General features: G+C 42.7%; 1 protein-coding gene across 1 annotated transcript in view; it reads left to right on the top strand.

Moving 5' to 3' along the window:
* PLXNB2 (plexin B2) overlaps positions 1-12,002 on the top strand; it is a 259,107-nt gene that overhangs the window by 137,646 nt on the left and 109,459 nt on the right. The window contains exon 4 of the mRNA XM_075146634.1: positions 3,104-3,172. Within this exon, the coding sequence (XP_075002735.1) occupies positions 3,171-3,172 (2 nt within the window). The 5' untranslated portion in view covers positions 3,104-3,170. The remainder of the gene's footprint in view (positions 1-3,103; positions 3,173-12,002) is intronic.

The following is a 12,002-nucleotide window of genomic DNA, read 5'->3' as shown; positions in this document are numbered from 1 at the left end:
CTAAACGTAGTCGAATGGCAGTAATCTCCCTACTGTCCTCTGCAGGTTATGGAGGGGAGAGGGAGTCTCCTCCGAAAAGCAGCTCAAGGAAGATTGATTCTTCCTCCAGAAGGTGATTCATGGCAGGACCCTCTGTCAAGCCAGTGGAGAGAGAAGAAACAGGAAGATCAATCTTGTTAGACTGGAGTTAGCTTGTGTGAGCATCCCCCTACCCGCTTGCTCTGTTTGTGCTCATGGTTTCTGTCATCTTTAAAGAACAACTCCCCTATGTCATCTAAGTACTTTTAACTTCAGGTCAGTCTGCAAGAGCCTCCAGCTGTCAGAGAACCTGTGATAGCGATGTGTATTTTAGTTCTTTTAGTTCAAGCAGTCCATTTTGACTAGCCAGCTGGTCAAACCCATACCATGAAATACCAGTTCCTCATGGTGTTCCAGTGTAAGATAACTGAAAAAGAGCTGTTATGCTATGAGCAGGAGGTAAAAGGAAAAAACAAAACCAAACAAAACCAGGAAGCCTTGCAGCAGATGGTATCACCTGTGTCCATCTAAACCTAGCCAAAGCAGCGTGCCATTTGAGTGGGGAAACCTGGAAAATCTGATGACTCAGTCTGAATAAATAGGGAGACAGTGAGTGAGATTCCTGGCTCGTGTCCCAAGCCTCTTATGAAAAAGGCTTTCTATTTTATAATACAGAAAATTGAGTACAGTTTGGTAGCATCATTCTTTGGCACGGCTGATTACCAACTACAGACTAAAATGCCTAGTGTACCCACGTAAGATCTGACACGTAAGTAGTCCGTGTCCTCTCCCACTTCCTAGGTTATAGTTGAACCTGTTTTCCCAATAAATAAATTTCTGATATTATTAGCAGGGGACATACCTTTATTACTGGGGGTATAAGTGGCTGGACACAACAATCAGGGCTGACAGCATTCAATTCCTTTTCCAGGCTCAGCCAAATACTAATTTCCATGCACTTCAGTTGTTGCGTCTGCAAAGTTGAGACATGAACCAACTGTGCAAGATGTGCCTAAATCACTGATCAGTAATGCTTGCAAAACTGCTCTAAAGGAGAGGGGTGACATGGACATAAAAAGTGAACTCTTCAGCGGGATGAAGTCTTGTTTCCTTGCTGACTACCTCCACCTCCTTCCTTCTTGGCTGTGGTTGACATCCAAGGATGTGGATCTTTCACATTCCTTTGCACTTCCTTTTGCTTCTGTGTTTCCTTTTCTTTTATATGCTTAAGTTGCACCAGATCTGTTTTTCCCTTTTTCAGTGTCCTGGTTTCGGCTGGGATAGGGTTAAATTTCTTCCTAGTGCTGTGTTTTGGATTTAGTATGAGAAGAATGTTGATAACACACTGATGTTTTCAGTTGTTGCTAAGTGCCCTGTCAAGGACAGTTTCCGTGCTACCAGGCAGAGGATGGGAGGGAGCACAGCCAGGACAGCCAGCCCAGCTGGCCAATGGGGTATTCCATACCATATGACGTCATGCTCAGTATATGAATGGTAGGCGTGATCCAGGAAGTAGCGATCGCTACTTGGTTATCGGTCAGTGCAGGTGGTAAGCAATTGCATTGTGCATCACTCATTTTGTATATTCTGTCATTATTATTATTATTTTCCCTTTTCTGTTCTATTAAACTGTCTTTATCTCAACCCACGAGTTTTTCTCACTCTTACCCTTCCGATTATCTCCCCGTACCACTTTGGGGGGGGGGGGGGGAGGGTGGGGAGTGAGCGAGCAGCTGCATGGTATTTGGCTACCTGCGAGGTTAAACCACGACAGTCAGTAAGACAAAGAAAGAAATCTACCCTTTCCCTTCGTCCTAAAGTCTAAAATTTTTGTCTGTCTGTCTCTTGGGTTGGCTGCTTTACTTACACTCCCCTCCTATGACTTCTCTCAGTCCCAATCCAAGCTTACACTCTCCAGTTAGGCCGTATCATGCAGCTGTGGTCTAAATATCTCACCCAGCTTTTCTCCAATGTCCCTCATCTCACGATTTTGCTGAGTATCCATGTGCATCCTCCACTTGGTGAGGGTGCAGGTTCCCTCAAACAGCTTTTCCCTGGGAGGAGATGAACATACATAGTCTTAAAGAACGTGTTACCACAGCAACTAAATACAGGGAATGCAAACAAGAAATTAAATCCCATCGAACATTAACAAAATAAACTTGGTTTAGTACTGGGCAGTCCTAAGGAACAGGAAGGGAAAATAAAAGCCCTGCTGATGTTTGTGTCTTACCTCCCTGGGGAGCCAGTGTTACCCAAGTCTCAAAGTCAGGTTCAGCCGAGATGAGATGGCTTTGGAGAAAAGGTGGCGGATTTTGCCAGGTGTTCGGGTCTCTCTCACCTGGAAACTGCCATGCAGTGATCTTTTAGCGCGTGCGTCGGCATTCAATGCAAACTGTTTGAGTGGGCATCACATGCTTTGCTAAAAAGTAACTGAGAAATAACTGTGTGAAAGAAAGAGGTTGGGGCATTCAGCATTCACTACGTCTATTGACTGGGATATTTTTTCAAGGACAGTTGTTATCTTCACATTCGTGTTGAACAATCTACATGAACCCTTTTTTATCATGTTTTGGCGTATACAGTGATGTTGAAGAATATCAGATGGTATTTTATCCTTCCCTAGAGGGACAGACATTGTTTCTCTTCCATTCTTAAATGTTTGATCGTGGGAGGTGCTGAGCACTGCCATTGATAAGAGCGTGTTCAAGCTCTAGCTAGAGGAGTGCCAAATCATACAATACCCCATCTGTAATGCCAGGCATTCTTTCTGGTAATATATCAGTTCAGCGCTCAGTTCTTCAGTAATTAGTTGTACATCTGTGAGCAACTGTCCATCTGATTTATTATCCGAGCAGCTATTGAAATACAGAACATTGCCCCATTTAGCTTCAGGATTGAAAGTTATGGTGTGCTAAAGTTGTGTTTAAAATGTAATAAAATTGACTATATATAAACAAATTACAAGTTTATGGGACACTATAGACGATCTTAAATCAGTATTTTAAAGTTCATAAATTTAAGGTGATTGAGCATAGCTTAATGCATATGAATATATTTTTAATTGCTGTCTTCTTTTATTTAGTAAGAAGATTAAACACTGTCCTGGAAAATAACTTGATTATAGTGAAGAAGACTTAGTGGAAAAGTGAATGTAAGTATTTCACAGCATGTGTCAATTATTTATGTTTGCAAACCATTGACATTGGTGACATTCTAAATCATGCTAAATTGGCAGCCTAATTTACCAAAAAGACCACTTTTAGTATGGCGAGAATGCTGGATCTGATCATTGTGCATATGTGTGTGAGGTATAAAATGTCTATTACATGTTTTTTTCACTATGGGTCTGTAGGCTATAGGTACCTAAATGCTCTTAATGGTGCCACGTGCTATTAGTTATTTGCATGCTTATGAACTGTTCGCAGGAAAAATGTCAACATGAAGTTGTTAATAAGTGCCCTTAAAAGAAAAAAAAAAAACACTACCGCTGTATAAATACCCATGGGGATCCTTACATTCTATAATGCGGACATATTTTCTATTTCCAGAGGAGTTTAGTCCAACCTGGAATAATGCAGCCACCATATAGTATTTTTCTGTATACTTGCCCCAAAGATGTGAGTTTATAGTAGAAGATGATTGCACTGTGGATTGGCAATTCAATTTAGAGTGAAATACAGCGGCTGCAAGTTCCAGGCTAAGTGCATCATTGCTCACTTGAGGTCACTTTTTCAAACCTGGAGTCAATAGTTCTCTAACAATAAGAGCTTTGGTTCATTTTCTAGACCCTTTTGAAACTGTTACTTTGCTGGTGAATACCCCATTATTTTTCTTAAAGTAATTGCTTTCCCTAGCTGTATTTCATAATAATGTTAACTCCCTAACTGTGTGCATGCACATGTGTATATATATGTACATATTTGTGTGTGAAGCAAAGCCATATCTCTGCAAGTCATACCCCAGGAGGCTTTGAGTGGCTCTGGTGTGCAGGGTAGCGATAGTCATGAACTTCTAGCTTCCACGGATTCGTTCCAGTATTTTTTCATATTACATCTTTCCCACGATCTCACCTTCCATTTCCCAGAGCCTGGCTGATGATTTTGGAAGCAGTCAACTAAGCCTTTCCAAATGCTGGATAAAGTACAGAATTCATGACTTAGATGTCAAATAGGACGGTGATCCTGTCTTAAATGTCTAACAAGCTGGAGGAGTTTTAATTTTAGCCTTTGGGCTTTTATAAACTTCTCTTCTAAAATTACTGACTGACCAATAGTACTGAAACAATGAGATACTGCAGGAACATTGCAAAACGTTGTCTGGTTTATATAGAATTGTCTACTGATACGGGGTTGCTTGAAATGAAGATCCTCAGGTTTGACAACATTGTACCGAAGCTAAAAATTTACAGACTAGGCTGTGCATTGCTCTCTACGTTACTGGTATCTGGCCCAGTTTGAAACCTATATAGGCATATAAGACATAAAACCAAATCCTTGAAACCTTCTGGTGTGTGTTGAACAAAACAAAACAAAGTTTGAAGGCATTTACTGGAAGCAGTCACTTTAGTTGCCTCAGGGTCCTAAAAGTACATCTCGACTGACCTTGTTCAGGCCAGTGGCACTTCTTGAGTAATTCCATGTGTGTGTGACGAGTTTGTACATGTAAAAGCTGTTCTTGAGTTACTTTCACATTATTCTCACCAACTCGATCTTCAAGTGTTTCTCCTGGGAAACTTGGGAAGAGGTACTGTTACGTTCAGTTCCCATTTTTTGCGAAATAAGCAGAATATTTGGGTTTTCTTTGTTTGTAGTTTTTTAAGTGCCTGTTTAGCAGGAGAGCGCCATTTGAGTATGGGTTGAATTATAAAAGATATCTGCCCAGTCAAAATGTCATTTCATATATGTATGTATGTGAAAACAAATAAAAGACATGAAGTAGAGCTGTATTTCAGGAAGTTGAGTAGTAGACTATTGACAGCATGATTATTAGCTGGTCATGAAACTGGCAGAGGAATAAACACATCCTTGTGGAGAGATGGATACTAGCACTTTGTCCTTGATGTAAAAATAAATAGGATCTCCAATAGATGTTATTTTTCTGATATTTTAATTTTGTGCATGTGTAGACTGAGCTTCTAAATGGAAACTTTCTTCTTGATCTGGCTCTTGAGCTATCTGACATTAAAATTATAGATTTATCCTTCTAAACTTGAATAATTTTCAAGAATTAATTTGCCTCACGTTGGCTGGGATTTTTGCATTAACACCAAATTAACAAGTTTATGTGGAGAGAAGAAAATACCTTTTCATATCTACTTTTGGTTTTTGTATCACAGAACTGGCTATGGAGGCATTCTCATATAAAAAGTCAGCAGAGCCCCAGAGAGGGAACAAAGCACTTAATAAGAATCGAGAGGAGCAGTGGCTTTACCTGCAGTCACTCACAAACTGGAGGTAGAGCCCTGAAACTATGAAATCCAGTTGGCGGCTGGTCACGAGCGGTGTTCCCCAGGGCTCAGTTTTGGGGCCAGTCTTATTCAATATCTTTGTCAATGATCTGGACGAGGGGATCGAGTGCTCCCTCAATAAGTTTGCAGACAACACCAAGTTGGGCGGGAGTGTTGATCTGCTCGAGGGTGGGAGGGCACTGCAGAGGGACCTGGACAGGCTGGATCGATGGGCTGAGGCCAACTGTATGAGATGCTGGGTCCTGCACTTGGGCCACAACAACCCCAGGCAACGCTACAGGCTTGGGGAAGAGTGGCTGGAAAGCTGCCCAGAGGAAAAGGACTTGGGGGTGCTGGTTGACAGCCGGCTGAACATGAGCCAGCAGTGTGCCCAGGTGGCCAAGAAGGCCAATGGCATCCTGGCCTGTATTAGAAATAGTGTGGCCAGCAGGAGTAGGGAGGTGATCGTGCCCCTGTACTCGGCACTGGTGAGGCCGCACCTCGACTACTGTGTTCAGTTTTGGGCCCCTCACGACAAGAAGGACATTGAGGTGCTGGAGCGTGTCCAGAGGAGGGCAACGAAGCTGGTGAAGGGCCTGGAGCACAAGTCTTATGAGGAGCGGCTGAGGGAACTGGGGTTGTTTAGTCTGGAGAAGAGGAGGCTGAGGGGAGACCTCACCGTGCTCTACAACTACCTGAAAGGAGGTTGTAGTGAGGTGGGTGTTGGTCTCTTCTCCCAAGTAACTAGCGATAGGACAAGAGGAAATGGCCTCAAGTTGCGCCAAGGGAGGTTTAGATTGGACATTAGGAGAAATTTCTTTACTGAAAGAGTGGTCAGGCCTTGGAACAGGCTGCCCAGGGAAGTGGTTGAGTCACCAACCTTAATGATTCTATGATTCTATTCTATGATTCTATGAAATCCAGCACCTTCTCTTACAATCATCCATTTTGATGTGTAGCGCATCCAGAGATATTTATTAAAAATTTCTGGTTTAGTCAAAATTGAAAATTAAATCTGAAACTTGGGTTTGAATACATTATAATGGTTTGGTAGGATAGCTGGTAGGATTTTGGCTTTGGTTACCCATAAAGCCAGAAAGTGGAATAAACTTGCAGAAACTTCCTCTTCCTCATTCTCTTCCCACAAACTTCTGGACTGACCTTTCATAGAGCTGAAAGCCCAAGTTGGGATGCTGGAGGAATCCAGTGAAATGTTGATTTGCTGTGTTTCTTCACCTGGTGAAGAGGAGAGAGGAGATGGGGAGAGTGAGGGAGTTTTTTCCCCTTAAAAAGTAGGGAAAGGCTAGGAAAATGTGAAATGAACTGGAGGAGATGATAAGCTGCTAATTGTATTGCATTATACTGATGAAACATCAAATCTTGAGGCAGTGACTGCAAGGAGAAGGAAGGGGAGTGTGTACTTTAGGGAATCAGGAGCAGGCACTGTCAAGTAGAGCACAGGCAGGAAAGTGCACGGGGGAGGGCAGTGGGGGAAAGAACACCCAGCCCTAATTAGATATCAAAATTAGGTTCTCGCTGCACATATTGTAATCTGAGATCCCTGGAACGAGTTCTTAATGTAGCGTTGAGTGTTTTGTTCTCAACAGTGTTTCTTATGTAAAATGCGTGCACTGGCACAGTAAATAGCCTGGTTCAAACGCCCTTGTGAAGGGTGAGGACCACGTCATGTCACGTGCTGTCATTAAGCTCTGCTTGCTGGTAGGCAGGTTCTTTCTGGAAAGTCTACGGAGATGCTTGTTAGACTTCTAGAATTATAACGCAGTTGCTCAAAAACAGTGCCCATCCCAAAAATGTCCACTTTAGTTTCAGGATCCTGCTGGGTATTGTAAAATTAATTGTTGTTTATAAGAACTTGTCTCCTATATCATGAATGCTATAAATAATTCTCAGCAGCATTTGGATAGCATGGTAAATAAGGCATAGAGCCATACTGTATAATGAGGAGAAAAATAAATATTGAAAAGTTGCTAGTTCATTAAGTAATATCTATGCTGTGCATTAAATGAGGCAGGAGAACAGGGGAAAAAGTCTCCCATCATAGAGACTATCGTGAAGGATTCGCATAAGGAAATTTAATTCTGGTATTTTCTAGATATGGTAATCAATCAGACTTGAGTCCCCAGAATCACCTCTAAGACTCATCTTCAGATCATAGGACTTAAGTCACCAAAACATCGTGTAACATTTATTCAGTATCTTCTGCATGTCTTGGGCAGCAGGCAAGAATGAGATGTCGGCTTTGCAAAATGTTCTCACAGAATTTCTGCTGTTGTCACTCTGAGACCCTAAAGGGCGTTTGGGGGGACTACGCAAGGGTTGCATCTATCTTCATGCATGTGCTTTCTGGTATCTCTTCCAGTACCTGTGTCCCATCTTTGTTTCTTTCCCTTTGGCTCTGTCTTCCTTGTGTTGCCTGGCTGACAAGTAAGGAAAATACTGCGGCTCCAGGAGAGATGATGTCTCTGCACTACCAGCATGAGTAGCCTGTGATACCAGGCAGGCTGTAACCACCAGCAGTAGCAACCATAGGAAAGCCCTGCATAATAATCTCTCTGGGGTGTGCAGAGCAGCTTATTTGGAGACTTACGCTGCTGTTTTCCCGTATGCTATCAAGTACAATCTTTTATTTCCCTCTAATCTGGGTTTACTTTTACCGGGCCATGTAAAGGCCAAATGTCATGCCTTTGCTGCTAGATCTTTGTGACAGGAGTGCCCATGGTGAAAGTCCTGCCCTTACTACCGAGCGCAGAGTGGCTGGGAGAGAGCTGGCTCCGCAGACAAGCCTTGGCTCTCCATCTTTCTCTGGCAGCAGCCTGCATGGGTGATCCATCTAACAAAAGCAGCTTTGGACGTATTTCGTATCACTGGCTACAGATGAAATTGTAATAGAGTTTTGTCCATTTGTGGGCACCTTTCCCTCTATGGAGAAATGAGGCCACGCTTTACCAGTAGATGCAGTACTTGAATATCTGCAACATGTTATGAACTTCCACTTTGAGACCTGCCTTATAAAAATACTAGTAGGTTAGTTATAAAAAGGTGGTTTATTTGGGGGTTGGGGGTGTCCTTTCTCCCTACATTCAGTAGCATTTGACCTAAGTCTACAGGTCTGGCTACAAGACCCACAGGAGAGAAGATTCTTGCAACAAAACACTGCTTTTTATTTAGAGGTACCTGTTCATCTTCCTTGAAACATAGGTCTGGATGTCAGTCTGTCTTCCTCATATTTCTCTGAAATAATCTCCTGGGGAATACATAGAAAAACAAACAGTAGATTCTTTACCATTTTAGGAGAGGGATAGAGACAAATTCAACTTCAAAATACTAGCTATTTTAAATGCAAAATGATCCTTCCTTAATTAATACTTGGCAAAGCATTTTAAAGATCAAAGTGTCAATATTAGCTAATTCTCATGACACACCTGTCAGGTAAGTAAAAATTATATCCATTTATAGCCCAGGAAGCTGAAATACTGTCTAACATCAGCATTTTCACAGTTGCTACCTAGTTAATTTACTGAAATAACTAGTCTAATTCTCAGAGGTTCTGCATATTCTTAGTTGTCCTAAATTATACTTGGAGCTTGAGAGTATTCACACTTTTGAAACCAAGCGCAAGTATTTTGGTACAGAAACGTGGGTATGGCAGCTGAACCTGAGGCATCCACACTTAAGGCTTTTTCCAAACTTAAGGATCCCTAAAAAGCCTAGAGCTGAAACTTGATTGCTGTCAATTCCCAGGCTGGACTCGGGCTCCTGCACTGCCCAGCTCTCATAGCTTAAGGCAAAGGGTTTTTTCTCAATGGAGCTGCAAAAGGTATGAGGTATAGATGGGCTTGGAAGGGTTAGTCTTTAGAGATTTTTTTTTGCAGGAAGGTGTGTATAGAGGGAGTGTTTAGACAGGGAGAGGGTGCTTGAAGTGGGAAGAAAAATGGTGTGTTAATTTTTCTACCTCCTGCTGTTGCTGTTGCTTCCATTAGAGATGCAGGTTACCTTGTTATTTCTGTCATGGCTCTTTCTGCTTTTGTTACAGCATCAGCAGAGTGGTATAATTGGGCTGGAGGACAAATTTTTTTCTGCCCTGTTGAGCAACGACCAAAAAGGAGAGGGGATTTTGAACAAGTGCTGTCTCCCCTTCAGTATGCAGTGCAACTTGTTTCCAAGTGGTGTTTTAGTTGGAGCGGTGGTGGTGTTCAAGTGCCTTGCTTTGTCTGTGCAAATAGTTTTTGTAACCTGTTTGCTCTGTTCGGTGTGGCAATGCCCAGCCCTGAATACGGCACAAAACTTAAGGATGGCGTCACTCCGTCCCAGTCTGTTCTCCCTCTAGCAGGAGCAGGTGGGAACAGACAAAATCCCAGCCAAAGGCCATCGCTGGGTTGGCACTTAAAGGAAGGAAAAGCTTAGGCTACAAAAAGGGGTCTCAAGGGATTGAACAGCCTGGAGCAGGCGTGCACAGCTGAGTTAGGAGTTGGAATTGTTTGGCTTTCAAATTCAGAGGACTTGTTTGCTGTCTTGGCCCTGCTCAAAGTGAATAAGCGCTACTGCTAATAACAAAGCCCAAAACAGAGGAGGAGTGAAGAATTAAACCAAAAAATGATGACTCACCCTCCCCTCTTCCCCCTCCCCAGTTTCAGTCCCCACTAAACCACTTTACCTCACCAAAACCCTGGTGGCTTTTCATTTATAAATAATCATGTGTTTGAAATGTTAAAATGTGTAGGCAGGGATTAAAAGGATATGTGATGCTACAGCATTAAAACAGTGCAGACCTCGCAGTGCAAGGGAATTGTGAGGGAAAATTAAAACGTAGTTATTTTTGGCAAGGGCTGCTGCATCCTGGGGAGATCAAGAGAAAGCAAAAAGCAGTTTACCCAAGCCTAGCGAAACCGATTAGAAAAGCTGGGTGCAGTAAAATAGGGCTTCACATCAGTTCTTTGTCCTACTAAAGCCGAATTTGAAATTTTGGGGTTATCTCAACTTTGGGGGGATGCAGGGAGGAGATTCACTGAGAAATTTCTGTTGAAGGTACCAGCCTGAGCTGTCCTCCTTTTCCTCCTGTAAAGGTTGGTGAATACAACTGCTTGGTTATCACCCGCATTGTAACAGGTTTCTTCCTTCTCCTAATCCACAGTGGGACTGAGAGGTGGATGGATGCCTGTAACACTCTCAACTCAGTGTGTCAGCCCACAGGATTTTACAGAATAAGCAGGTTGTGATGCCTGTTTGGGGTATTATTCTGCATTCTCACAGAAGTGAGAGTATTGGCACCAAATTTCTTGTTGTGTCTGGCAACAAAAATTGAGAATTGTCCCCACTTAGAAAAATAAATGCATTACAGACTTAGAGGGAACTCTTGCAAATCAGTAGTCAGCATTGACTCTAGCATTGATTCTGGAGTTTGAATATCACTTTTAGTGTCATTCTTGGATGCTACATTAGCTTTGCCTCCATAAACCTTTGACTCCTGGCCAAAGTGAGCCCTTTCGTGGGACAGCCGATGTTGGAGTCAGTGAAATCTGCCTCCTCACGCCCCTTCTTTTTGATTTTAGGTGAGTGAGCGATACCAGCATGAACAATACCAGTGTGAATAGGCATAGATAAGGCACTGTTTTGCTGCTTTTCTTGCTCATGATCTTGCTGCTCTCTGCTTGTTGGTACAGGGGAAGCCTCTGAATGCTATGCCTGTAGCAACTGTGCAATTACTAATAAACGAACAATTTTAGGAGGCCCCATTCATTTCAGGTCTAATTAATTTTTGACACACACTCTGAGCCTAGAGAATCCAGGGAGTAGGGCTTTGGGGGGATCTCCTTGAGGAGGCAGGGCAGTGCCACGCCTCTCACCTCAGCTGCCCCCAGCTCCCTTCTGCCCCGCAGGCTGGAGTAGTGGCCCCTGCTGCTCCCAGCGCCCTGCACGGGGCTTTCACTCCATGGCTTTCAAACCAGGGCTTCTGCAGAAGCCCATTTGAAGCTTTCATGCTGCTGATCCCCTGGGTTTGGTGCTGGAACAGCCTGGCTGTGGGGTCTTTTCATGGCTAGTAGTTTGAGGACTTCTGCTCCGCTCCTGCCCTGCATCCTCTTGCTTTATGATAGCAATGATGTTGTTTAAGAAAGTGTCTTAGGTGAACTGGTACGTCGCTTTGCTAAATGGAAACAGTTTGCGTTAACGCATTGATTTGTATGGAATACGCTGCCTCCACTGCTCTTAACCTTTGCTGTTGCTTTTGTGCTAGCAAACATGAAAAAATGCCCTGTGCTCTTCAGGGTGTTACTTTTTTAATACTGTTTGTATGAATCTGTTTATAAGCCTGGCTTATGTTCTTGTTTTGTTTTTCTCTCTGCTTTAATGCATTTAAATGTATTAGTTGAGAAAAATCTCTATAATAATCTTTAGTTCAATTAATGTTATATTTAATTAAAGGATTTAACAAGGATAAAAGTAAGAATTAAATACTTGTCTGCTTAATAATTTTTTAGGGCTAAATTCAAGGCAAGCCTCAACCTTATTTGATTCA

The sequence above is a fragment of the Calonectris borealis genome, chromosome 1 (assembly GCF_964195595.1).
Source record: "Calonectris borealis chromosome 1, bCalBor7.hap1.2, whole genome shotgun sequence".
Lineage (NCBI taxonomy): Eukaryota > Metazoa > Chordata > Aves > Procellariiformes > Procellariidae > Calonectris > Calonectris borealis.
The sequence above is the reverse complement of the archived record's forward strand: the minus strand, read 5'-3'. Positions and strand labels throughout refer to the sequence as shown.